Source organism: Aphelocoma coerulescens (genome assembly GCF_041296385.1).
Source record: "Aphelocoma coerulescens isolate FSJ_1873_10779 chromosome Z unlocalized genomic scaffold, UR_Acoe_1.0 ChrZ, whole genome shotgun sequence".
Lineage (NCBI taxonomy): Eukaryota > Metazoa > Chordata > Aves > Passeriformes > Corvidae > Aphelocoma > Aphelocoma coerulescens.
The window spans coordinates 33,837,369-33,862,317 of NW_027184085.1; the positions used below are offsets into that span (position 1 = coordinate 33,837,369).

Below are 24,949 nucleotides of genomic sequence, written 5' to 3' on the forward strand. Positions count from 1 at the left end.
ATTTGGATTATGGTATTAATTTTTCAATAACTTCTTGCCAACTATATGGTAATACTTTTCTGCATGTATTCAGTGTCCTTCTTCCTGTTTGAGCCATTTGTGTGTATTTTGTAGCAAGTGCAGTGCACGTTGTTCCATGTTGGGAATGATGAAGGGGTTATGAATCTACCCAGTACTACTGATCTGCAGGCAATGAACCAAAAGAACAAAACATGCACTCCACTTTTCAGATTTCTTGCATTCAGTCTTTTTCAGCCCTGTGCAGGAAGTGTGGAGTTTCAGACACTCTGGATATGATTTTTTTCTTCCTGTCTCTCTTGGAGATCATGAGGGTTCTATTTTTTGCTGTTGTTCTTGTTAATCATCATCTGTGCTCCCCTGACCTTCATGACATTGTTAGCAGTCTGGTTCTTATTTCCATCGTCTTTGGAGGTTTAATGTCCAAGGCATCTTCTTGTGGTGTCTTTGTGAATAAGACTAAAAGGATCTTGCTGTCTTCTCTTTTTTTCTCCTGGTTCTTTATTCTCCTGTTTGTCATTTTTTTTCCATGCCAGTTGTCTTTGTATGGCTTTCCTGCTATGAGCAGGTATGTGAAAAGCTTTTATTTTCTGTTTTTTTAAATCATCTATATAGCTATAAGAACTTCCCGCGACTAGATTTCAAGCTCTTTGACAGGCCACAGGAGCTCAAGCTCTCCTTCAGTAGACACCCAGCTGGAAGCAGCATTTCAAATAGTCCAGCACTCATGGCAAAGAGGACAAAGCAGGTCAGATGAGTCTCACTGAGTAATCACTGTGTGATCACTGAAAGAAACAAACTTTCTTGATAGAACTGCCACTTCCTGTTTATACTATAAGTTAATGTTGTTAGAGGTTTGGTCTCTGTAATTATTGAGAATGAACACTTACAAGTAAAAGAAACAGAAGAGATTAAAAAATTAGCATCTGAGATTACAGTTTTTTGTCAAATGCATCTTTAAGCTTTAGACTGTAACAAAAAAATAAATTAGAATTAATGCTTTAGTGCGGGGGAAAAAAAGCTTGATCCTGATGCTAGTTTTTGCTTGCAGAGAGTCTTAATAAGAGGGCGGTAAAAAGGGATCTTCAGTTGAATGTGTGTCTATTGTTATTAAATTCTTACTCTTAAGAAGCCAGTATCTGAGTTAGATTTCTAGATTCAAGATATTATATCTTTTATCTGCTTTTATTTTTTGTTTCACCCTTACAGGAGATAAAAACAGCCCATAAATTAGCCAAGAAGTATTATGTCAGCCCTTCCCAGTGGGCTAAGTGTCTCTTCAGTCATAGTTACAGCCTATGGTTTATTTGTCTACCAGCCTATGTCAGGGTTGCACATCCCAAGGACAAAGCACTGCAACAGGCATATGATGTTCTGATTAAAATGAGGAAAACGGATGTGGAACCACTAGATGAGGCAAGTGCAAATCAAAAAAAGTTGCCATGAATGTGAGATAGAAGACAAGGTGCAAGTACAGTGTGTTTCCTGACACCACCAGGTTAAGTGTACTTATGGTTTGACCTGTGTTAAAGCCACCTTAGAATCATCTCAAGTCTGCTTAACTATGGCAACTGGAAATTACCTTTTTCATCCCCAGCATAGCATCTGCTGGGTCAAGTACTCCAACTCAGTGTTGCTAGTCATCTCACAGATGCCTTCCAGAAGGAAGTTCTTGAATATCCCTGGTTTTTAAATGCACTTTTAATTAATGCCTTGGAGCCTTACTGCACTAAAGGGCTAATGGGTTTGTGTGCAGCATACTATTCTTTCAGTAGTATCCACAGGCACGCAACAGCAAATTATGCTGCTTTTCACATGGGGGCCTTATCTCCTTTATTTCTCAAATAGAGGAGCTGAATGGAAAAAGAAAATTGGCATGCTCAACAATGTGACTGCTGATGTTATTTCAGGTTCTGTGATTTCCTGTTTAATTTTTGCTCCCTCTTCTGGCTGTGGCACGTTATGGACTAAGTAGTTGTTCTCATGCGACTTTCCCTTTTACGTGTGTAAAAGTTGGAAATCAGAAAAGAGCTTAAGATGTTTCAAAATTCTTGTCCTTGGTCCATTTATGTGTTTCTGTATCTTGTCAGGTCTGTTACAGAGTAGTAATGCAGCTCTGTGGACTGTGGGGTCAGCCTGTTCAGGCTGTGAGAGTCCTTTTTGAAATGAAAAATGCTGGAATACAGCCAAATGCCATAACCTATGGTTATTACAATAAGGTAAGGCACCAGTGTGTTTTGCAGTTGTCACTCCCAATGTCCAGTAGCATGTTTTTAAGTTGTTTCTTGCAGCTCTTCACTTGGATTTGCTGATTCTCTTGGTCAAGCAATCCTTTTGGGCATGCTTACAGAATGACTGAATCTACATTATATGGTTTTACATTGTTAAATTTACATTCCCGTGCTGTTTGGCTAGCCAAAAATTCTATTGAAATATAGATTTAAACTGTTGCCCTTTGCAAATTTTGGAACCATCTAGGGCTTCCATGTCAAATAAATCTATTCTAAGGTGTATTATTTAAGATAGCAAGATCCAAGATGGATGAAGGCTGGAATTAGGCTAGTTGAAGTAGCCTCTCCCTCTTTTCCTTGCTTCCAAGTTTCTGGAATATCCTGATGAAACTTCATGGTAAACAATAAAAAGGAAAAAGAAAAGAGGTGCTACTATGGTCTTCTGTTGCAATGAAAATATATAAATAAGAACAAAACCCACCTTGTTTAGTTAAAGAAATCTTGATCCATTGTTTGCTTTTACTCAGCTGTTGTGTACTGACCTGTGGAATAAAAGGGAAGGGCTCATAAAATTTCGAGTATTTGTCCTACTTCACATGGTTGACAGTAAATGCTTTTTTTTTTTTGATGAGGGGAGAAAAGAAGCTTCTTGCTGTACTGTGTTTTTTAATGTAACTTCCTTACTGTTTTTGTTATTGCAAAAATGTCTCTTTCTGCAGGCTGTTTTAGAGTCTTCTTGGCCTAGCAGTAACCGCAGTGGCATATTCCTGTGGACAAAGGTACGAAATGTAGTTCGTGGCGCAGCGCAGTTTAGGCAGTGCTTAAAGAAATCAACGCAGAGCCCACGAGTGCCTGTGATACCAGGTAATAAGTTAGTTGAAATTGATTTATTTCTGGTCAACAGGAGCATGACATGCTTTCTGAGGGATTGCAGCTAACACTGTAGCTTTTGAAAGTGGAAAATCTGTCCTTAAATGTATAAAAATTGGCATTTGCCAACTTGATGCTTGTAACAGGATTAGAATGTCTTTTGCATACTGAAGAATTAATTGTCTGATTTCTGTTGCCAGAATTTCATACTCCTATTTTATATGTGCCAGCAGAAGTATTTACTATTGTCTGAAGAGGTTAGATTTGTTAAAAAACCTGAACAATTAAGTCCTCTCTTACTAACCAGCTCTCATTCATGTCTTTAGCTCTGCGGAGTCCCACGGGTGGAAGTGATGGGGACATGGTGAGCCATGGTAGCGTGGATAGTTCTAATGATGCTAACAGTGGGGAGCACACCCTCTTCGTCAGTGACTTAGTCAGGCTTGATTCCGTTGATAATCACTCTAGCACAGGTACTAGATTCTGCTGGGTTTACTACTAACAGTTCCCCATAAGGCTAAATTTTCTAGTCTCCTGTTGGTTTCCCCACCACGACTACTGCTTTCCCTTCTTGAGGCTGTAGAGAAGTGTGGAGTTAAATTGTGTAGAAAAAAAATTACACTATTGTTGAACATTCCTCCTTTACTGCACATCATGCTTTAGTTTAGAATGGACCATAGTAGAAATACTCTTACATTAAAAGAAATGTTTTGCTGTGGTCTCATGTACCCTGCTTTTTGTGTTAACCTTCAGAAAAGGTTTGAAGCCTCTGACATATGAGGCTGTTTAATTTTTGCATGTTGTCATTTATTCATAGAAGTAATAGTCTGTGTCAGTAAAATCTTCCCATGAAAGGAAAGGAGTGATAGTTGGTGAGGTGATTTGAAAGTAACACTTAAAGATGTTTCTCCTTGATGATATCCCAGAAAGGTCTAATTAGCATTCATGGAATTAGTATGTTATGTTAGGTTATAGTAAACCATGCTTTTAAAGGCCATATTCAAGTGTGTTAATAGTAGTTGCTAAAGTTTGAAATAAATACAGGCATTATCAGAACCTTGTCACACAGTTTTTAGGAGACACTGTGGAAATGGAAAGGCAAGTGATAAGCTGGAGAAAAACTTCACGTTAAACATAGTGTGCACTCCTCGAGACAAACTGAAGTAAAAAGAGTGCACAGGAAGTTAATAATTTGAGATAGCAAGACAAAATGCATGGTTCTTTGTATCTGCTTTAGTACTGATCACATCCTACCTGTGCAGTCTCAACTAAACTTCCTTTCTGTGTGTATTTCAAAACTTAATGTACAAAATGATTCTTGCACTCTTCATGTTTTTAATATCTTGAGCCCTTCTGTAAAGAGAACTTTGAGTCTGATTCCTGTGCTTCATCTGATATGTCTGCCTAGATTACTGAACTTCCCTTCTCTCTGCTCTTTGTTGCTCTGCTTTTTGCTCTTTGCTGTCTCTTGGGTGCCGCATTTATCCTTGGCTATCACGGTGTGCGGTGCAGACTTATGGTGTGAAGCCTTGGATGCACGTGTGCATTATTTCTACCCTTGAATGTTACTCCTGCAGGTAATTCACCCATTTATTGATAGGGTATTTTCACTTCTGCTCAAGGCAGGGATTACTAACTTTATTGAAACTATGATAGAGAGAAAATAAGCACCAAAGAATGTCAGAACTTAATTTTCTATATAAAAAGTTTTCAGTACAGTAGCCAAATGTGTTAATTGATGGCCACTAAATTTTTAATTCTTTTTTACATATTTGTTATTTGTTGGTAAAATAAATAGCACTGATATGTACGGTAGATGAATTATGCCTGTCACCCAAGTTTTATGGCATTTCCTAACACCTTTCACACTCAGTAATTTACACTTTGATCTTTTTTGGTACAGTAATGTGTGCTAAAAGGAACTCTGAAGTATATAAACAATTCTGTTTAGCATGTTGCTGAGAAATATGTCCGTATAGTATTTTTGTCTTTTTGCACATACAGCAGCACTTCAGATAAAAATAACAGAGAAAAGAGACTTTCTGGATTGTTTCATACGACAAACTTTTTGGATTACTGTAAACTTTTTTTTTAGCGAGTTACAGCTGGCAAGTTTAACTGGTATAGCAGAGAAACAAACGTTTAAAAAATGTTTACAGTTTTACTTTTTTTTCTATTACAATTTTTACTTTGGCATACAGCACAAAGATACAGCACAGTTTATAGTACAGGGTTTTTTTTTTAGGGCTGAATTCACTGTTAGAAGTTTGCTCAGTTATGGCTGTGCTTGTCTGAATTTCTTTTGTTGATGCATTTGAGAATTTAGCTTACCCAGCAGTTAAATATTTCATGTGATAGGAAAGGAATGAAAGCAGATACAGTGCATTAAAAGTAGTCACCAGAGTGTTTCTAGGGGAATAGCTGGTATTTAATATAATTAGAAAAGTAAATTTGGATTGGAATAGCCTAATTATCTCTGGCATTATCATCACTGAGTAGATCTTTCCACCAATTAGACATTTTCAAGATCTTACTATGAACTTTTTTGGAGAAACAGCATGTGAAACAAATAAATTTCAGATCCTTTATTTTCTTATTGAAGCACAAATTCAGGAAGGAGAAACGAACTTGAAGCATGTGTTTGTATTTCTTCAAGCAGGTGGTCAGTCAGACCAGGGTTACAGATCCAAGGATGAACTTTTGAGAGATGATGTGCATAGTCTTCCTGCAACTGAAACACAAGTAGAGAAAGATATTTCTTCTAACACTGAGGACTTAATAGGAGGTTAAGTATGCATGTTTACATTGGTGAAGGCTTTTGGTAATAAATGTGTTTCATGCATTAGACTACCACAAATGCCCAATGTATTGAATTAATAATGTTGCCAGGCTCAGAATACAACAGATTTCATATAGTTATACTACTTCGGTGCCCTAAATTATAGCAGTGGAATGCATATAGGTAGAAATAGCCTTTTATTACATTAACTTAATATAGAAGGAAAAATTGGACATATGCTGGAGTACACAGTAACTTACATTCCATTTCTCTCATTTATCTGTTTGAAATCTTGACAATTCTTTTAGCTGTACTTGTTGACCTAATAAAAGGCACTACTTTTTCTTACGAACTCTTCCCAGCTGTAGACAGCCTTATGGTCGTCTCCTGTCTTTGTTCAGATTTTGCCCTTAATTTTTCTGTATTTTGTTGTTTTCATTACTGAATTTGTTTCATATCTAGGTTATGAGATCTTTTGTGTGAGTTAGGGCTTCTAAAGCTCTCTGTAAACAAATTGCCCTGCATAAAAATCTGTGAACTACTGTTCCTACTCTGCTTTGGTTAGTTGAAAAAAATACCATGGGGAGAAATTGGCAAACGCTATAACCCTGTGAACAGCTAAGCACTCTCTGCATAATGCTGGCAACTGTAACCTCTCTGGGTATTACTTCCAGGAAATGCTCAGTACCTAGTAGGACTGATCCTTTAGTTTGTTATATGTAAGGGGACAGTTGGAGTTTGTATTTTACATACCAGTGCAAATGAAATTACTAAGGTGAATTTACTAATGTTCACATTCTCTTTCTTGCAGAGGTTTCTACAGAAAAATCTTATGAAAAGCAACAGCTGAATTCAGAAACTCCAAGTCCAGCTGATCCACCTGCTTGGGGTAACAGTATTGTGAAAGTTCCATCTGGCATTTTTGATAGCAGTGGAAGGAAGAGCAGTGGTGGTGAGTCACTGGGTGAAACAGAGCTTGCTGAAGTCCTGATCTTGTGCTGTAGTGTTTTGCCATCCGTTTCATGTTACGAAAAGAAACAGATCTTCTGTTCAAGGTGCAGATGTCTCTCACAATGTTTGCTTTCCACCATTATCCTGTGCAGATGGCATAGAAGGAACTTCTGGATTCTAAGGTTGAAAATCACTGTTCCATAGATTGAAATAAAGATTTTCCTTGCCCTGCACTCAGAGTGTTTCAGTAATATACCAGAAAACATAGAGAAATAGTGTCTCCACTCTTGATTTTGTCATCTAAGTCTTGCTCATCTTGGACAAGTCTCTATTCCTGCAGCTTACATTGCCAATCTATAATGCAGGAATAATGTGTGTTGTCTTTGTGCTGTACAAAATTTATTTGCTTACCTCAAGATTTGTGATGAGGAAGATTTATGGATATATAAAAGCCAAATCGTGGGATGAATTTTTTTTCTGCCTTTGTGTCTGTCCTTTACTAAGACAAAGTAGCCCAACTTCAGTATACCTTAATAGCAAAGAGTTGAGTCTCAGGTAAGAAGTTGCTTGGAACATTTTTGACAATTACGAGAACTGGTGGCTAGCCAACAAGCAGCATTGATGTGAGATTCAAACATTCTCCAGCAGGCGGATATGGTACAACAGATCTTCTCTTGAGGTCCTAATATAGTAGAATTTCCGTAGTTACAGAGATTTTTACCTAGCTAACACAGCTATCTAGGCAGTACATATTTCCAATTACCCTGAGGAAATAGGAATATTTGTAAGATTAGTTTGTATCTTCCACATGCTACACTTAATTAGGATTTTCTAAATATAAGGCTGTGTCATAAGTGAAATAATGCATCTGTATTGGACAGACACACGTGATAGTTTTTTTCAGAACCAGAAAGAGCTATGGAGTTTGATGTTTAAATCTGTGGATATAGCTCTTGGGGGGAAAAAAACCCAAAACCAACCAGAGCAGTTTTTACTTAGAATTGTAGTTCCCTTTAATTCATGGATGTAATACCCACTCTCTGGGTGTTGGCACAGGGAAAGGAGGTAGGAGCCATACACAGCTTTGACTCCAAAGAGTAGATGGCTTTTGATCTGTAGCATGCCTTTGCATCCATTGAAATAATGTGTTAATGCTAGTGTAACTTCTTAATGGATATCTTGGGACTGTGGTACTCTTCTCTATGTAAGGAGATTAAAGTGATTTCACATGATTTCAGGAAATAAACATTTTTGGTGGCTGTGGATACCATATTATTAATGCATTTTCTCTTTTAGAAACAGTTTCTAGTCCACTGTTCATAACTCAGGATTTGGTCGAAGATGTAGTCTTTGGTGATGTTTCTCCTAAGAAAACAAGTGAAAAAAGACAGAAGAGGCAAAAACTGTTTTCAGAGAGAAGCTGCAGTTTCAGCAGTGAAAGCAGAGCTGGAATGCTGCTGAAAAAAGGCAGCTTGGACTTGCATTCTAAAGAAATAGCAATAATGATGGGAGCAGATGCCAAGATCCTAACAGCAGCTTTGTCTGGAGCCAAAACTTCACCCTGTCATATGAATAAATCCCACAGCTTTGAAAATATCCCTGACCATCAGGTTTCTGACATCAGTGGCACTTGGAGTTGTGTGACTGAGAATGATTGGGACCTAGAGCATAGGTCTTTACCAGTGCTGGAAGAACCTGGGGAAGGGCAGGAGCATCTTGAGAATGGAAGAGATGGAAACATGACCACTGTGGAAGACATGAATCATGAACAGTCAGCTGAGTCTGAAAACCTGAAACCAGAAGCCAAAGATGCAACTGCTAAAAGAAATAGCTTTTATGGAGTGGTTAAGCCTATCGAAAGGGAAGATGTTGAAGTAGGCTTGGACCCATTGTCTTTGCTAGCTACTGACAGCACGCAACCAGGTTATCCAGAACCTGGGGAAAAGTTGGTGTCACCAGTTGCAGCACGAAATTTGGCAGATGAAATAGAGAGCTATATGAATTTGAAGAACCCATTGGGTAGTAAGTTTCCCAGCATGGAACTGCACAAGCTGGATAAGGAACCAGAAGCTTCTGGTATACTTAGTCGCTCCCAAGAAAGGAGGTCAAGCCTGCCTTTGAATCCCATCCTGCCATCCCCCAAGTGTTACGAAAATCGGAGAAGTCCTTCTGTCTCCAGATCCAAAACGTTCACTGGACGATCAAAGCAACAAACCCATCCACAAGTTCAAAAGGAGCGGTCTTCATCTTTGACAGGACTGGGTCGTTCTTCTCCACATAGCTCATTGGGAACTGTTGTAACAACTTTATCCAATCTGAAGTTGGACAATATACTGTCTGGACCAAAAATGGATGTTTTCAAATCAGGCATGAAGCAGGCTGCCAATGTGGCCAGTAAGATGTGGGGAGTTGTAACGTCAGCTTATAGTTACTCAGATGATGAGGTAAGTGTTTTTCAATATGAAAAGTTTGGGGCCAGAAAGTTAGAGGGGTAACTTCTAGGTCCAGAACATTGCTTCTCTAGGTGGTGTTTTTTATTAAGTATTGACTTTTATTAGCTAATAAAAATTACACTTTATCTGTGGGTTTTATGCTTACTATTAAAAAAAAATGCTTTTCAAACAAAGCAAATTAGATGGTCTTGATGCAGTAAGTTTTAGCTTTTTGTTCTCAACATTGCCCCCATTTAATTATTTATGTTTTTATTTATATGTAAAGAAACTGAACCAAGAAACCCTAGTAAGTACCAATTTATGTCACCTTAAGTGATGCCATACTTTCTTGTCTTACTACAGAAAACTAGGCTGTGAAAATAAATTACAAACCCAGGAGGTCAGGTTGGTGAGGATTAAAGTTGAAAGTAATAAGGTGCAGCCTGAGCTCTAGTAAATTTACTTGTCAGGAATTTGGAAACTAAACGTTATGGTTCTTCTGTGACTAGCAGAGTCTTTTTCAGAGTAAAACTTCAGACTACAATGACAAGAATGAAAGAGCATATAGAGGGATGAATATTGTAACTTCCTCTTTTCTATGTGTCTTGTTGTTGTGCCTTCAAACACAGTTTTCGCAGTTAGAAACGCCTCTGCTTGACCCAGTTAATCTGTCAATATGGTGTTTGGTTTTAAGGATCTTTTGTCTCTCCTCTTTAGGCTGTTAAGATAGCTTCTTGTTGCTTTTCTCAAATTCTCCTTTCAGTGCCCAGCCTTCATAAAAGGTGGAAAAGGGGAAGATAGCTCTAACTTCATTTCTATGTGAAACAAATTTAACTGATGTTATTAATAGGGTCTCTAATACTAAATAAATAAATAAATAAAAATTCTTTTTTTTTTAAACCAGATGTTACCTGTGACAATGAAATTTCACTACCTTGTTTTCTTTCCTGAGATTTTTTCCTATGATCTGTGTTTCTTCTGTGTGTTTCTATTAGACTGATCTGTTGCATAGAATTTTGCTTAATGGCACATAATTCCAAGGATGTGACTTACTTTACTTTTCTTCAAGCATCCTTTCATTCTCTCCTATTTTATTTATTTAACTTACCTTTTTTTTAATATTGTAATTATTGTACTTTGTTGCCTCTTGTGTTTTGGTGACTGAGTTATTCTGCATCATTTCAGCTGGTATGTTTCCTTCCTGTCTCCAATTCTGAGAATAAGACTTTAACTTGAACCTTTTTTGTGGTAGTTACTTCATTTTGTGTAATGTCTGATGAATCACAGTTCTGCATGATTTTTCATGTTTCTCTTGTAATGAAGAAATTTATATCCCTGTTGTTTTGTCACTCCGTTTGTCAATTTTTCAATATCCTCCTGCTTTGTTCAGTATCTGCACTTTTTGAGGCTACATGGATTTATCTTACAGCTAATAATTTTTTTTACATCAGGATTTATCTTAATCTGGTAGTTTAATTATTTATTCTTTAGGATAAAAATGGAAGCCAAATAATGGATGTGGAAGTACTCAAAAATACTACTTTTTTCTTCTTGCATTAAAGGAAGAAAGCCATAGACCAGACTGTAACTTCCCTGTTGGTTTTGAAGATAATATTTTAGGAGATAATTTGTTGTCAAGAACTGGAGTCTCAGGCCTGCTTACAAATGAGCTTGCACAAAGCACTACTAGTCTTGGCAGTAGCAGCAGCGGTGGAGATGTAGGAAGACTGCATTGCAGTGCAGGTGAGATTAATTGGTTTTGTTTTCCCCTGATAACTGGATTATAATACAACAAACAGGGAAAACTGCTGTATGTGAAATCACTCAAAACAGTGGAAGCTATGATAATGTGAAATTATTTCAAGCCCTTAAGAGAATTACAAGCAAATTTTTATTTCCATTCTATACTCTTCTCTTGCAGTAGCAAGTAGCTAATACTTCTCTCTTCATTGAATGTATAAATATGCAGGAGTTTAACCACAAAAATACTTTCTGTGTATGTGATAGGAAGATTACTAACTAGTTATAGCAAGGAACACCTGCTCATTCATGTAAAGTCATAAGACCCTGAAAATATTAATAGTGAAATATTAATACAGAAAAGCTGAGCAGTTTGAGAACTGCAGATAGTTGCATAACTAACAGAGACAGATCATTTGAGGGAGGAAAGAAGCAAACCAGCCAAAACCAAACCAACAGAACAACCCCTTAGTTCCATGTGCACAAAAAACCTAAAGCAGTACACAATACAGGTTCTTCATCTTTACCATGGAATAGGAGGCGTTGGATACATACTTGGATGTACATGGTAAATAATCGATGACTGTAAACCTATAGCAAAATGTCCGTCCCTCCCCTGCCAGATGTAAAACTGGATTAAATAAATCTAATAATTTTCAGTTCAGATTTGATTCTTATTTTGAGAAAAAATATGTGGTTTTGAGCCAGCTGTGGGTTTGGTTTAGGTCTCTATGCAATGCAGTATTTCAGTGATGCAGATATTGTGAAGCCATCTGCATCAAGAGAGGAGGAACTGTCTTGCATACTGGATGGCCCTGTCTCCCAAAATCTTGACAGGATATCTTAGATATCTTCTAGTTCCAGTTAGTTAGGAGGGTTATAAGAACTAACTGTAAAGAGGGGCAGCCAACAACGCATGTCAAATTTGTTCACAAACATAATCTTGAACTGAAAAAACAGAGGAGCCTTCTTTATGATGAGGGGATACTGGTGGTGATTTTTTTGAATAGAAAACTTTGGGCTTGTAAAAAATAATTCTGATAATTTTTCCTTCTAAGAGTGATTCCAACCATTTTCTTCTGGTGAATATATTCCAACTTCTTTTCCCCTTTCCTGGATGAGACTCATAACCATAAAACCTAGCATTACCAAAGAAAGAATCTTTGGTTCAGTGCAGTGTTAATCAGGGAAAACTAAGCACAGTAATAGCATTTTTGGTATCGTACACCTCACCTGGTGCTGTCCTTATGTTTGCTATTTATATATGGATGTATTTTTCAAGAAGTCATGACTAACCTTTTAGAGTTGGTCAACATACATTGAGCAATCTTACTGCTGTCTGCCAGTCTATTTTTTGTGTTTTTCTTTTACTAATCTGTGATACATTGTGTTAGAAAAATAACCTTGAATGTTAATCACAAATATTATATTTATCTATATTGTAATTATAATGTCAGTGAGTTACAGATACATGTATCTTTGGAGATCTTTTGGTACAATTTTCTTGCCTTGGTTGAACAGCAGTTGTTTTCTTTGGGGATGGATTAATCATTCTTTGTTTGAATACAAAACTCAAATGACTCTTTTTGTGCAGGTGAAGTTTCATTCCCAAAAAGTATGAAAGTTCTAGATTCTGAGAAATCAGAGCACAGCTCTTCGCATAATACTAGTTTATCCAGCATTTTCCAGAACTATGCAATGGAGGTAAGATAATAAACAAATAAATGAAAGCTATAATTAGTCAATATTACTGTATGCATTAATTACCTGTTTAGTTGCATTGTGGCTGGTTTCTTCAAAACAATTTTTTCCTTGTTTCTACTGCAGAGATGCTTAATACTTGTAGGTTAGAGTGCAACAGCAGCTTTAAAAAAAAAGAGTGTCTTAAATACTTTTATGCATCCCTCATATATAGAGAGAAAAAAATATTGAGGGAAGGGTCAAGACTTGAAGGGAAAGAGAAGTTAGAGATGAAACAGGATCTTTTGTGAGGTTTTAGATTTTTTTTCCTTATGAAAATTGTGTTACTAAATAATTATTTATCACTGTTAAATAATGATGATGATAGTGATGAGTTGACCACAGCCAGCAGCAAAGCCCTCACACAGGTATTTGCTTACTCCCCTCTCAATGGGAGAGAGAATTGAAAGCGCAGAAGAAAAAAGCTTGAGGGTTGAGATAAAGACAATTTAATGACTGAGTTGGGGAAAAAAAAATAGAAAAGAGAGAGACACAACCAAAAAATTAGTAATGGAGAGATCAGTCAGAACCCTGACACCTCAAGGAAGAGCTGCCTTGGAAAAACACACAGTTTTGCCTCTGAGCATGATGTTTCATGTATGATTTTGGTCACACAGTATCATTTTGGTCAGCTGTAGTCAGCTGTCCTGGCTGTGTCCTCTCACAGCCTCCTGGCTGGGTTAGACACATAATGAAAAGAAATCCATGATGATGTATAAAGCTCTGTGCAGCAATAACTAAAACACTGGAGTGTTATCAGTTAACATGAAGCTGGTTACCAGTTTGAAACACAGGACTATAAGGAATACTAACAAGAAAATTAACTCTATCCCAGCCAAAACTAGTGAAATAATGTTTTAGTATGCTTCCCAGTTTCAGTTATTACCTGTAGATGTTTTCAGATTTCAGATATGTAGGCAATGGTCACTGTGTTTGCCTTGGTCGCTTTTCTTTCAGCTGCAGTGTTACCTTGCTAGGTCCTATGTCGTTTTCATTTATGTTTGATTTTATGGACATCTAGGCTTGTGAAGCTTCTGCACTGCATTATATAAAGGGCATAGCATCATAAAATAAAAATGTTATTGGGCAAATATCTAAATTATATTAGCTCTCAAATTTATTAGAAGCTGTGTTTGATGCTGTTTTTTTGGGTTTTTCTCCCACGTGAGTGAAACAATGAAGTAAGAGGTGCAAGGTGTATAGTCCATTCTTCAGATAGTAGAGGATTAATTTTGCCATCTTTTCTCCAGTTCCCTATCTAGTTTAGTGGTGAGACTTCTGTTAGGTAAAGACCCAAATTTCTGGTTTTCCACTTATACTGGGTTTGCATGGCAAGGATTTGGTAGCAGAGGGGTTACAGGGGTGGCTTCTCTGAGAAGCTGCCAGAACTATCCCCCATGTCCAACAGAGCCAATGCCAGCCACTTCCAGGATGGAGCCACCACTGGCCAAGGCCAGTCAGTGACAGTGGCAGCAATGCGGGGATAGTGTATTTGAGAAGGGGAAAAGAATGCTGTGCAACAGCAGCTGCAGGAGAGGAGTGAGAACACGTGACAGAAACACCTCTGCAGATACCCAGGTCAGTGCAGAAGGAGGGACAGGAGGTTCTCCAGGTACCACAGCAGAGATTCCCCTGCAGCCTGTGGTGAGGGCCATGGTGAAGCAGCTGTGTGCCAGCAGCCATCTACGCCATGCTAGAGCAGGTGGATGCCCAAAGGAGGCTAACCTGGTAGATGGGAGCCAGTGCTCCTGGCAGGAGCTATGACCCGGTGGGGAGAGGAGCCCAGGCTGGTTTTCTGGCAGGACTGGTGATCCTGCAGGAGACCCATACTAGAGCAGCTAGTGAGGAACTGAAGCCAAAGGGCTTGTGATGGAGAAGTTAGTACAGGACTGTCTCCTGTGGGAGGGACCCCACGCTGAAGCAGGGGAAGAATGTGAGGAGGAAGGAGTGTCAGAAAAACATGGGATGAGTTGACCACAATCCCCATTTCCTATTCCCATGTGCCATTTCAGGGAAGGAAGTGGAGAAGTCAGAAATTAAGGTCAAGCGTGGGAAAAAGGGAGGGGTAGGGGGGAAGGTGTTTTAAAATTTGGGGGTTAATTCTCATTACCCTACTTGAACTTTTACTTGGGAGTAAATTAAATTAATTTCCCCTAGTCGAGTCTGTTTTGCCTGTGACAGTGATTGCTGAGTGATCTCCTTGTCCCTATTGTGTGTGACTCACAAGCCTTTTGTCACATGTTTCTTCCCCTATTTGCTTAAAGAGGGAGATTGACAGAGTGGCTTTGGTGAGCACCTGGCATCCAGCCAGAGTCTACACACCACACTATTATAAAGGTTTCTTTTGTGTTTGATTGGTTTTGTGGGATTTTTTTTTCCTTTTTGGATAAGTAGACATGCATTTACTTATACAATTCAAAACAATTTGTGTATGCTGAAGTTTTCATAGAAGCAAAAAATTGCAAATGCTAAATTGGTAGCCTTTTAGGGGTAATGCTTCTTCCATGTCAAAAATAAATTACTAATATCTTTATTTCATAGGTAAAAGTTAATGTGGATGAGATAATTCTGAGTATGGTGAGAAAGAAGTGGTGAACTCATTTCTCCCCATTGGTCTTCTGATACATGTTAAACTTCTATGGGTACTAAGACTGTAAAAAACAATTGTAAAAGAGTCCTGATAGTATTAGTTCTCTGCTGTTCTAGGTCTTGATGTCAAGCTGCTCACAATGTAGAGCTTGTGATGCTTTGGTTTATGATGAAGAAATTATGGCTGGGTGGACAGCAGATGATTCAAACTTGAACACTACATGCCCTTTCTGTAAAAGTACCTTCCTACCTTTCCTTAATGTTGAATTTAAAGACCTTCGTGGCTCTGCAAGGTCAGTGCATTTTATAGATACTCTGTTTCTGCCTTCGTACCTGTGCATAGTTTTATTTATTCCCAAGAGGATCTTAGATATTGTAGCGATTGGAAAAAACACGGACCATGTTCTAAGTCGACAGAATTGCTTTATTAAGCACACAGCAGTATTTATATGTCTTTTTGGTGCACAAGTTTAGGATCAAACTATGCAGCTGGCGATTAGGAGACTAACCAATCACATGAATAAATGTCAAAGCAGGTGTTTCTTGCTCTTCTATCTCGTACGCTCTCCCACAACCCACACAGTTGTGTTCTGAGCCGCTTTATTGAAGCATTCTTACATAGGTATTTATGGCTGAGGATGATCTTTTGCTATGTACTTTCTCATGGGAAAAGGTGCTTGTTAAGGTTGACAGGAGCAGCCACTTCTACAGATATCTCTCCCTGTCTAGATGTACGCAAGAATGTCGCTGCCTATTCGATGGTCGTGATTGTACTGAAGGAAATTATAAGTCATGTAAACTCTTGAGTTGCATTGTAAAACAGCCAAAACCTGAAGAACCCGTTGCCTTTTTATCACTATTTTGTTTCCTATTTTCTTTGTAAGCATAACTGTACAGAATGTGTAAGTCTGTTTTGTTTTGATGTTAAAACAAAGCCTATGGACCTTAAACTTTATAAAAGCATATGAAGAGGTTTTTAAATCTGTCAGCAAAGAATTTTTCCCAGATCAAATTTGCTAGCAGCTTTTAGTTCCATATGCTCCACCTTATTGTTTCTCCAGTTTAAGCTTCTCTACTTACTGTTTTTAACCTCTATTAGCTGCACTGTGGAAAATGGAAATTAATTTTAAGTTCCAGTTCTCACTGTAGTGGTTATTGCTGTGAAACAGAGATTCCACTAGTGTTCTCTAATGCAGAAATTTAACATCTGTATTAACTGTAGAGTGTGTACTTAAGAGACTTAGCAAAGCAAGACCCATTTGTGTTGTCCTGTGCTTATAGTGGTATATGATTGTGCAGTCTGTAATGTCACATTACAGTAGCAACCATTTTCAGTGATGTCAGCTGTTGCTGATTTGGAACCATGACAAACTAAGGTTGCTTGTAATGATTTATGTCCAGTGTAGGATGTCTTTTTGCAGATCAAATCTTGTTATGTGTTAATTTACTCTGCCTGTGTAAGTTGCAGGGGTGAGAGTAGGATGAAGTTTATGTCCTGTTGTCAAGCTTTTTAATGCTGTCTCCTTTTTTTGCTACTTTTGAAAATTAAATGTAGAAAAGAATAACTTTATGATTCTATATCTTTACCTTTGTATTTTTCTCCCTCCCATTCATGTAACTAGCTTTTTCCTGAAGCAAAGTACCTCAGGAGATAGTTTACAGAGTGGTACTCTTCCATTAACCACGGATCCCCTGGAGCAGAAACTGTTGACCAGTCCAGCTGTTGCTGACTTGATCAGTTTTTCAGATCACCTGCAGTCCAGCCACACCATAGCTGAAGAAACCAGCTCTGCAGCTGAGCAGGGGTAGGTAAAACAGGATTGTTAGTTCTGTCAGAAATGCATCGGTACTTCCACACTTAAAAGGGTAAGGCTGGCTTTTATACCAAATGTGGTGAAATACACTTGTAACTTGAGGATCATCTCTTTCCTCTCACTCTTTTTGCATGTTTTAAGCATGCTTTTATCAGTTTGAAGTAAACTCATTCTACAAGTGAGTAGGTTCTAGAGATACAGCTATAGAAATAAAACTTCATGTCCATCTGCTCTTAATCAATTAGTAAAACCTCTACTCAGTGTGGTTAAAACCCCATCACCTTTTAAACTCGCACAGAAATTCAAGCATTGCTTCTCCTTTCCTTGTATGTATGATTTAAAAAGAAGGACACTGCATTACGGGAAAAAAATTATGTCCATTTGCTGGAACACTTTGAGAGAAAGTTCTGGGAGCACTCAAGACTTGTGCTGAGCTTGTGTTCTATGACAAACAAAACCTGTGTAAAACTCAGAAAAACAATACCACTTTTGAAATACTTTGAGGGAAAAAAGCACTAAGAGGAAGGTGTCATTTTGTACAAGGGAATAATTGAAATAATGCTGCTATGAATTGTGACCTTTTTGCTGGGATTGCTTACATTTTGTTGTAATTGTTTGGGGTTTTTTAAATCATTATTCCATTTGAAGTTCTGAAGTATTAGTGCCTGAGAGTAATGAGCTAATGCCTGTGTCAGACAACTAGAGCTTAAATCAATGCAATAGTAGTTAGTCTTAATACACTAAAAATTAAAGGTGGTATTGCTTATGTTAACATCTTAATTTTGATGACAATATTTTTAACTAAAGAAAAATTTAGGACTGAAAGTCACCTGTAAATAATCTCTTTTCTCTCTGCAGATTATACGGAAGCAGACACTTTCTGTTTCTCTTTGTTCTTCTGTATTCTAGTTGAAGTTGTAGTTTCATCCATTATAATTGTAAGGAGCACAAAATGAATATTCCCAGATCTGCAAATGGCTTGGTTGTGTGTGTTAAATCTGGCAAGCCTGAGTTTACTTAAATTAGCTTGCTGGATGAGTTTGACAGAATTCTTTTATTATTATTTTGGCATGCAATTTTTAAATTGCTTTCTGTTATACTGTTGTTCTGTTCATGACACTTAGAAAATAAAGGGAAGAGGAAGTAAAGATGAGCATAGTGAAAGGAAGATAATTTCATAGATTGGCAAAACTGTAGATTGCTGTTTTTCTAAGCAAGGTAAAGCTGTACCAGAGCAGTGGTATCTGTACAGAACTACAGTGCTTTCAGATTCATATCTTAAGTTACACCCAGCTGCTTTTCTGGAAGGATGTTTTTTGTCTGAGAGGCAATTTGTTCTGTGTTCCCTAAACAATGGAGCTAACTAGGAAAATACCATTTCTTCTTATTAATAGAGAAAATTGGTTTGGAATCTTTACTTGGCAGCCTTTCTCTGCTTCCTTCCTGTTGCCATAGAAATGCTGAATAGTTTTATATCAGCACATTTTCTTCTAAAATTCACACAGCGATGTGGCAGAAGAACAGACTGCAGATCCCACAGCCATGGAGACACATGCCAATAGTCCACCAAAAAGGGGAGTGTCCTTGACTCGGAGCCACAGTGTTGGAGGTCCACTGCAAAACATTGATCTTTCCCAGAGACCGTCTCATGGCATTTCAACAGTTAGTCTTCCAAATAGTTTGCAGGAAGCTGTGGTAAGTCTAGAAGCTGCACATTCAGTTGAGAGAAAAATATTGAAGACTTAATTAATGAACTTAATAATATTCTACTACTAGCTTTCTTGTCCATTTGGGGAATGGGAATGGCCAAGCATATTTTCACCTACTTATAACTGAAAAAGTCTTAGTTCAGTTTATCTAAAATTGCTTTTACAGTACTTTGTATGAACAGATCTGCTTGATTTGAAATATTCTAAGATAATGAAGCTAGTCTTTGTCTTTCTAAAACTGGAAGTTCAGTAGTAAAACAACTCCTACAGCAGACTAAACACAATAGCGCAACATGTTGCAAGAATGAAAGTTTGTTCAATTTCTGTGCACTTCCTTACACTCCTCCTGTATGTTCTGTTAGTCTTACCTGTTGAGTGGATGGGAAAAGGTAAGAGGCAGTATTGAGCCTCTTACCTTATTTGTGAAAATAAGTCCTCTCTCTTGGTGCTTGTTATTTTCCAGAAGCTGCCTTAACATGAGATCTTACGATTCAGTTCCACAGCTGATATAATTACTGACATTTCTCTTCAATTTCCATTGCTGCAGGCTTGGTACTGGCTACCAGCTTAGATAGCTTGAAACTGCACAATCAGGAACAAGTTCTAACAAATGAGCATATTTTTCTTGTTCATATAATAGAAAGCCTAGTGATTGATCTTTAAAATTAAGAAATCCCTAACAGTCAAAACTGCCAATGCTGTTAAAGTTATTGTGTGTTCAGTAGTACCAGAGGCTTCTTCCAAACGTCAAAAGAAACTGCAATGAAGGTTTCCAGGGCAAGTAATCCTGAAAAGTACTTCCGGAAGAAAAACCTTCTTTGATTTAGTAAAAAACAAAAACAACCCAAACAAAACCCACACCAAACAAACAAACAAAAACCAACCAAACAAAAAACCCAAACAAAGAAAACCAAAAAACCAAAACTTTTTTTTTGTGCATTTTTAGGATCCTTTAATAAAACGACCTAACCCTGCCCCTGTATCTGTACCCTATTTGAGCCCTTTGGTACTGCATAAGGAGCTTGAATCACTGTTGGAGAATGAGGGAGAGCAAGTAATTCATACATCCAAATTTATCAATCAACACCCCATAATCTTCTGGAACCTAGTCTGGTATTTCCAACGGTTGGATCTGCCTAGCAACTTACCTGGACTCATTCTGACATCTGAGCACTGCAATGATGGCGTGCAGGTAAGTGGCTTCCTCGTGTTAGAACGGCAGGTATTACCGTGAGTTAAGCTGCAGAGCTTGGTTCAAAAATACTGGGTAGGTAATTCCTGAATAGCTGAATATAAGTTACTGGGTTTTTATAATACAAGTAGGTAGGTTTGTTTTCCACAAGGATTCTTGAAGGGAGATGTGTGAAAACAATCTTCAAATTCTAGTCAAGATGGTCTCTTTTAAAAAGCCAGAGAGTAAGATTCATTGATGAATAGGAAGAAAGGAAAGAGGATGTGTCTGCGAAGAACTCAAATCTGTAATATACTGCAATACACACAGAGTGAGTTACATACTTGAGTTTATAATCTTTAAAGTTAATGAACAGTATTTTTTGTTCTCTTCCAATAATCGGTTTTGCTATTCAGACTCCACTTTGTTTCAGTACTACATGACTAGAACAAAAGAATGTAGAACAGATCTATTTTTTGAGTACTTTGTGTTTCTAATTTAAAGGAGTAGATTGAAAACGATATGATTTTTATGTGTAGGTACAAACACAAAATTAAATACGTATTTGTACCTGATGCATGCAAAAAAAGAGCTATTATTTTTCTATCTACTTATACAAGCTTCAAAATTCTTTCCCTCAATTTTCAAAAAAACACCCACCTAGAACTGAGAAAAATTTTGCAAGAAATGTACTTGAAGACAATACTAATGAAATCTATAGCATCCTGGAAAACCACAATGCATTAAGAGGGAAAACAGCAGGATGGGACATAATACCATGTAATTACTATTTAAATAGGCACACTAAGTGGTAAATTTTTCTTGCCTGGTAATTCTTACTGTATTAGTGATTCTAGGGGCACTTAATTTTATAAAATAACATAACTGTTGTTTTGACTTTCATATATTTTTTATGGAAATAAATAATATTTGCATACATATGAAGATTCTTTGTGCTTTTTGGGAAGGCCGACATATAGACATGCATACCAAAATGTTCATCAGGTCAGAAAATACTGCGGTATGGTATGGTATAAGTAGTACAAATCAAATACAGTATTTGGGGCACAAAAAATATTCCCAGATATATACTCATAAATATTTTCTTCAGATGCCTGTGCAAAATTAAATGGTCTTCATACATTAGGATAGATTTTAAAAGGTAATTAAGTGTTGCAGTACTTGTAACTGCTCTGGTTGAGTGCAGTTTACTGTAGAAGATATCATCTGTTCCTCTTTACTAGATTCAAGTTAAATAGAGTAAACCTTCTTTGTCTGCAAAATTAGTAAAAGAACATGGTTTTTAAATAATGTAACACTGTACTGGTGTTTTTAAAACTTTTTCTCTTTCCTCATGTGTTTTAGCTTCCTTTGACATCTCTTGCTCAAGATAGCAAGCTAGTGTACATCCATCTTCTATGGGACAATATCAATCTCCACCAAGAGCCAGGGGAGCCCCTGTATATATCTTGGAGAAATCTCAGTAAGTGAAACAAATGCTACAGAAAGCAGAGGGAGCAGAGACTATGGAAAGAAACTATTGTTTTATAGTGGCTGATGTGTACACAGCCCATCAATTTGCAGTATTTTTTTAGTGTGTGGAGCATCTGCAATCCCTTAAGTACTTCACATAGTTCACATAGTTAGTTGTGAAAATAAGTTTAATCCATTCATCATATGTCATACACTTTGGGGGGAGGAATTGCTGATTGCTCTAGATGTGGTGCTAAATAAGCCTCACTTGTTTTGAATGTTTTGCTGCATTGTCTGGTAGTAGCTCTGCAGGCATGTACAAGAAGGCTGTATTACAAAAAGGTATCTTGTGCTTCTGTAAATGAACAAAACATCACAAGTCCCATTAATAGGTACATTTGGCACCTCTCTTGACTGTCACAAAGTAAGATCAAAGAAAGCCTTGTCTAGCATAAAAACAGGCAGATTGGTTATAAGAACTTAAGGATTTCCTTACTTCTGATCATCAAAAAACCTTTGTTGACCTAAACTTCTAAGTCCCTGTTTTAACTTTTAAAAACTGCAAAAAACTGTGTAGTGTGCTAGTTTTGGTTCTAAGTAATTAAAAAGGGTTTGTTGAAAAATGTCCTAAAAATAACAACACTGATCAGAAAATTACATTCAAGCGCAACAAACAACGTGGTATTTCCCTCAGATTCTACAAAGCATATTGATGTAACCATAATAGATGGAAAGCATCCCCAAATCATCTAGCCATGCATGAAGATGCATAAATATATATATTTGTGTAACAAAGAAGCAAAAGGCCTGTTTTAGATGTGGAGGAAAAGTAGTAGCTTTGTAGACAGGTCATATAGCAGTGTCAGAAGGTATTTTGAAAACAAGAAATTACATTTGTGAAGCATCATATGTCAATTTTATGAAAACGTCATGTTGGTGTGGTGAAGATTACTAGGCTTGGTCTGCAATTCATTTACACACCATGTACTCACTGCCTAGTCTGTAAACTTACTTCTTTGCCAGTACATGGACTTACTATTCCCTCATGAGTCACTGTTTTCCAGAAAATACTAGTTCGGTGTTATTCTGAATGTGGCATTTTAAGTAACAAATCATGATGGTAAATGTCTTGATCATCTTCTTTCTTGTTTGATTCAGCTGTGCATTATCTATTTCAATATGTATCCCAAAGTTACCAGTTAATTGTAGGTGGCTTTTAAGAAGGGCTTTGATAAGGAAAGTTTCTTTGCTAAGAAAATTGGCACTTCTGTTTTATTTCTTTTCCCTTGTTCAACAATAATCTTCTTGCAGTGAACCTAATTTTTAAGTACAGCAATAAATCTGAGCTAACCAACTATCACAGGCAATCTGATGCTGGGTGCTCTTCAGTCTCTTGTATTTCTGTCATGTGCGACCTCTTACACATGGATACTTGATGCATCCTGCCACTTTTGGGTGAAGTTACTTCTGAGTGAAGACTATAGACAGACAAAGTCCTTCCATTTTAACAAATTTCTGTAGATTGAGTAGAGGTTGTCTATGTGTATCTCACTTTTGGAAATACTTTTCTGCTTATTAAAGTGGGAAAAAACTCTTTACTGCTTTAATAGTCTGTATGGTTGTACTTCCCAGATTCTTCTGAAAAGAAACCCTCCACACTGGCAGAAGATCAGCAGGCAACAAACACTTTGTTAGAGAACATCAAACTAAGTATTCAACACAATGATGTTATTAAGCCGATCAACCTCCTCCTACAGAAAGTTAAGCCAGATATGAAACGACAGAGGTAAAGGGATAATCTCTTCTTAGTTTCTCCCCATTAAAAATTAAATAAGATCAGACTGTGTACATTTCATAGTGATAATATCATAAGGACCTCTGGGGAAGATTCAGTTTCATTTGTGCCCACCAAAAACCATGTGTATTTCTTTATGCCTATGTTTACGAGGAGATGCACTATGTATGCAGATGCATGTTTCATCCAGATCAAATGGATTAATGTGATTCTTTAATGAAAATGGACATTTTTACAGTTAGTAAGAAAAATGAGGTTATCAATTACACAGATTTTGATGGTACTCCAGGTCTAGAAAATTGATAAATACAAATGTACAGCATCCTGTTGCAGTGTGTGGAATATTTTCCCTAGTTATATCTTTTGAAATTTCAGCAGCCTGGAGTATTGGCTATGAAAAGTGGATGCAGCATGATCCACAAAGAGAGGGAGATATGTAAATAATTCCTGTATGGTACATCTTGTAATCTGCACTGCAATTCAAGGAAGGGTTTGTACAAAAGCACAGGCTCTGAAGTAAATTACAGCAGATGTGTTTGACATCTGTCATGCTAAGTCATCTTTGTTTCTGTATTTTGTAGTTACTAAAAAGAAACAGAAACTGATTTGCCTAGAGGACCATCTTTATGACTTCCACAAGGGGGGAAAAAAAGAATATCTGATTATTTAGTGATACCTATTTTTGAGATAGATCATGACATTCTGAAACAAGAAACAAAAAGTATGGGTGACCTGGAAGAAACCCACACAGTGCGTCATGGTCAGGCAGGAACAAATTAATAATAAATAAAAAAGTGGTGGTTAATTTAATATTTCTTGTTTGCTTGGCATTTTGATGGCAGAGGAATTTTTCATAGAAAATGTAACTACTAGGATCTAGCAATAATACGTCTTTCTGCATTAAGTAAAAGTATTCAGGCAATAGAAAACCTTAAGCTGCTTGTCATGTAGATTGGTCACTGTCTTCGCAAGCAAGGTTAACAAAACAGCTGCAGAAACTACATAACAGAAGTCTTCAATATTGACTTAGACAGGATAGTTGGTGCTTTCATTAACTCACCCTTCAAAATATTCCCCTAGGAGTTTTTACAGGGAAATTCTTTTCCTGTCTCTGGTGTCGCTTGGAAGAGAAAACATTGACATTGGTAAGTAAAAAATACTGTGAAATGTATAGTCCCTGTGGATATTTTACATGAAAGTTAGTGTATAAAACTGACTTTTCATCCATGAGTTTCTAAGATTCAATTGTGTTTTAGTGAGAAGTAGTGGGCTGTCAGTCTTTAGGTGTTGGTTTTATGTAAATATCATTTAGATGGAACAAATAACGCTGACTTTGTTTGAAAACAGTAATGAGTTACTTTAAACAAAGGGTATTGAAGAGCTTGAAGTTTTAATTCCTCATGTCTGAAAGCTTGTTTCCAGTCTTGTCCATCTTTCTCTAACCCACATATCAGATCTATGTCATCTAAACACCTGATTTCCGCCCCCCTCTCCTGATATGTTCTGTCCTGTCTTCTATTTGGTACCATGCAGTTGAAGTGAGTCCCTTGTGGGGGAATGTGATAGCCAAATACATTGGGAACAGGCAAACAGAACTGTGAAAGAAGCAATGGGCAGGCACTGTGATGTGTTGTGGT

The 24,949-nt window shown here is 37.3% G+C and overlaps 1 protein-coding gene across 7 annotated transcripts in view; it reads left to right on the forward strand.

Moving 5' to 3' along the window:
- The window catches only part of DENND4C (DENN domain containing 4C), an 81,322-nt gene that overhangs the window by 50,995 nt on the left and 5,378 nt on the right, over positions 1-24,949 (forward strand). For 3 of the 7 annotated variants that reach the window (XM_069002386.1, XM_069002387.1, XM_069002388.1), the window contains 17 exons: positions 634-766; positions 1,228-1,434; positions 2,109-2,237; positions 2,969-3,113; positions 3,446-3,592; positions 5,776-5,904; positions 6,710-6,850; positions 8,146-9,293; positions 10,844-11,024; positions 12,616-12,725; positions 15,468-15,643; positions 16,973-17,155; positions 18,670-18,859; positions 19,820-20,065; positions 21,410-21,527; positions 23,150-23,303; positions 24,393-24,457. In XM_069002386.1, coding sequence (XP_068858487.1) covers positions 634-766; positions 1,228-1,434; positions 2,109-2,237; positions 2,969-3,113; positions 3,446-3,592; positions 5,776-5,904; positions 6,710-6,850; positions 8,146-9,293; positions 10,844-11,024; positions 12,616-12,725; positions 15,468-15,643; positions 16,973-17,155; positions 18,670-18,859; positions 19,820-20,065; positions 21,410-21,527; positions 23,150-23,303; positions 24,393-24,457 — 3,602 coding nt within the window. The remainder of the gene's footprint in view (positions 1-633; positions 767-1,227; positions 1,435-2,108; positions 2,238-2,968; positions 3,114-3,445; positions 3,593-5,775; positions 5,905-6,709; positions 6,851-8,145; positions 9,294-10,843; positions 11,025-12,615; positions 12,726-15,467; positions 15,644-16,972; positions 17,156-18,669; positions 18,860-19,819; positions 20,066-21,409; positions 21,528-23,149; positions 23,304-24,392; positions 24,458-24,949) is intronic. The other 4 variants (XM_069002389.1, XM_069002393.1, XM_069002390.1 and 1 more) reach the window with 3 other exon arrangements.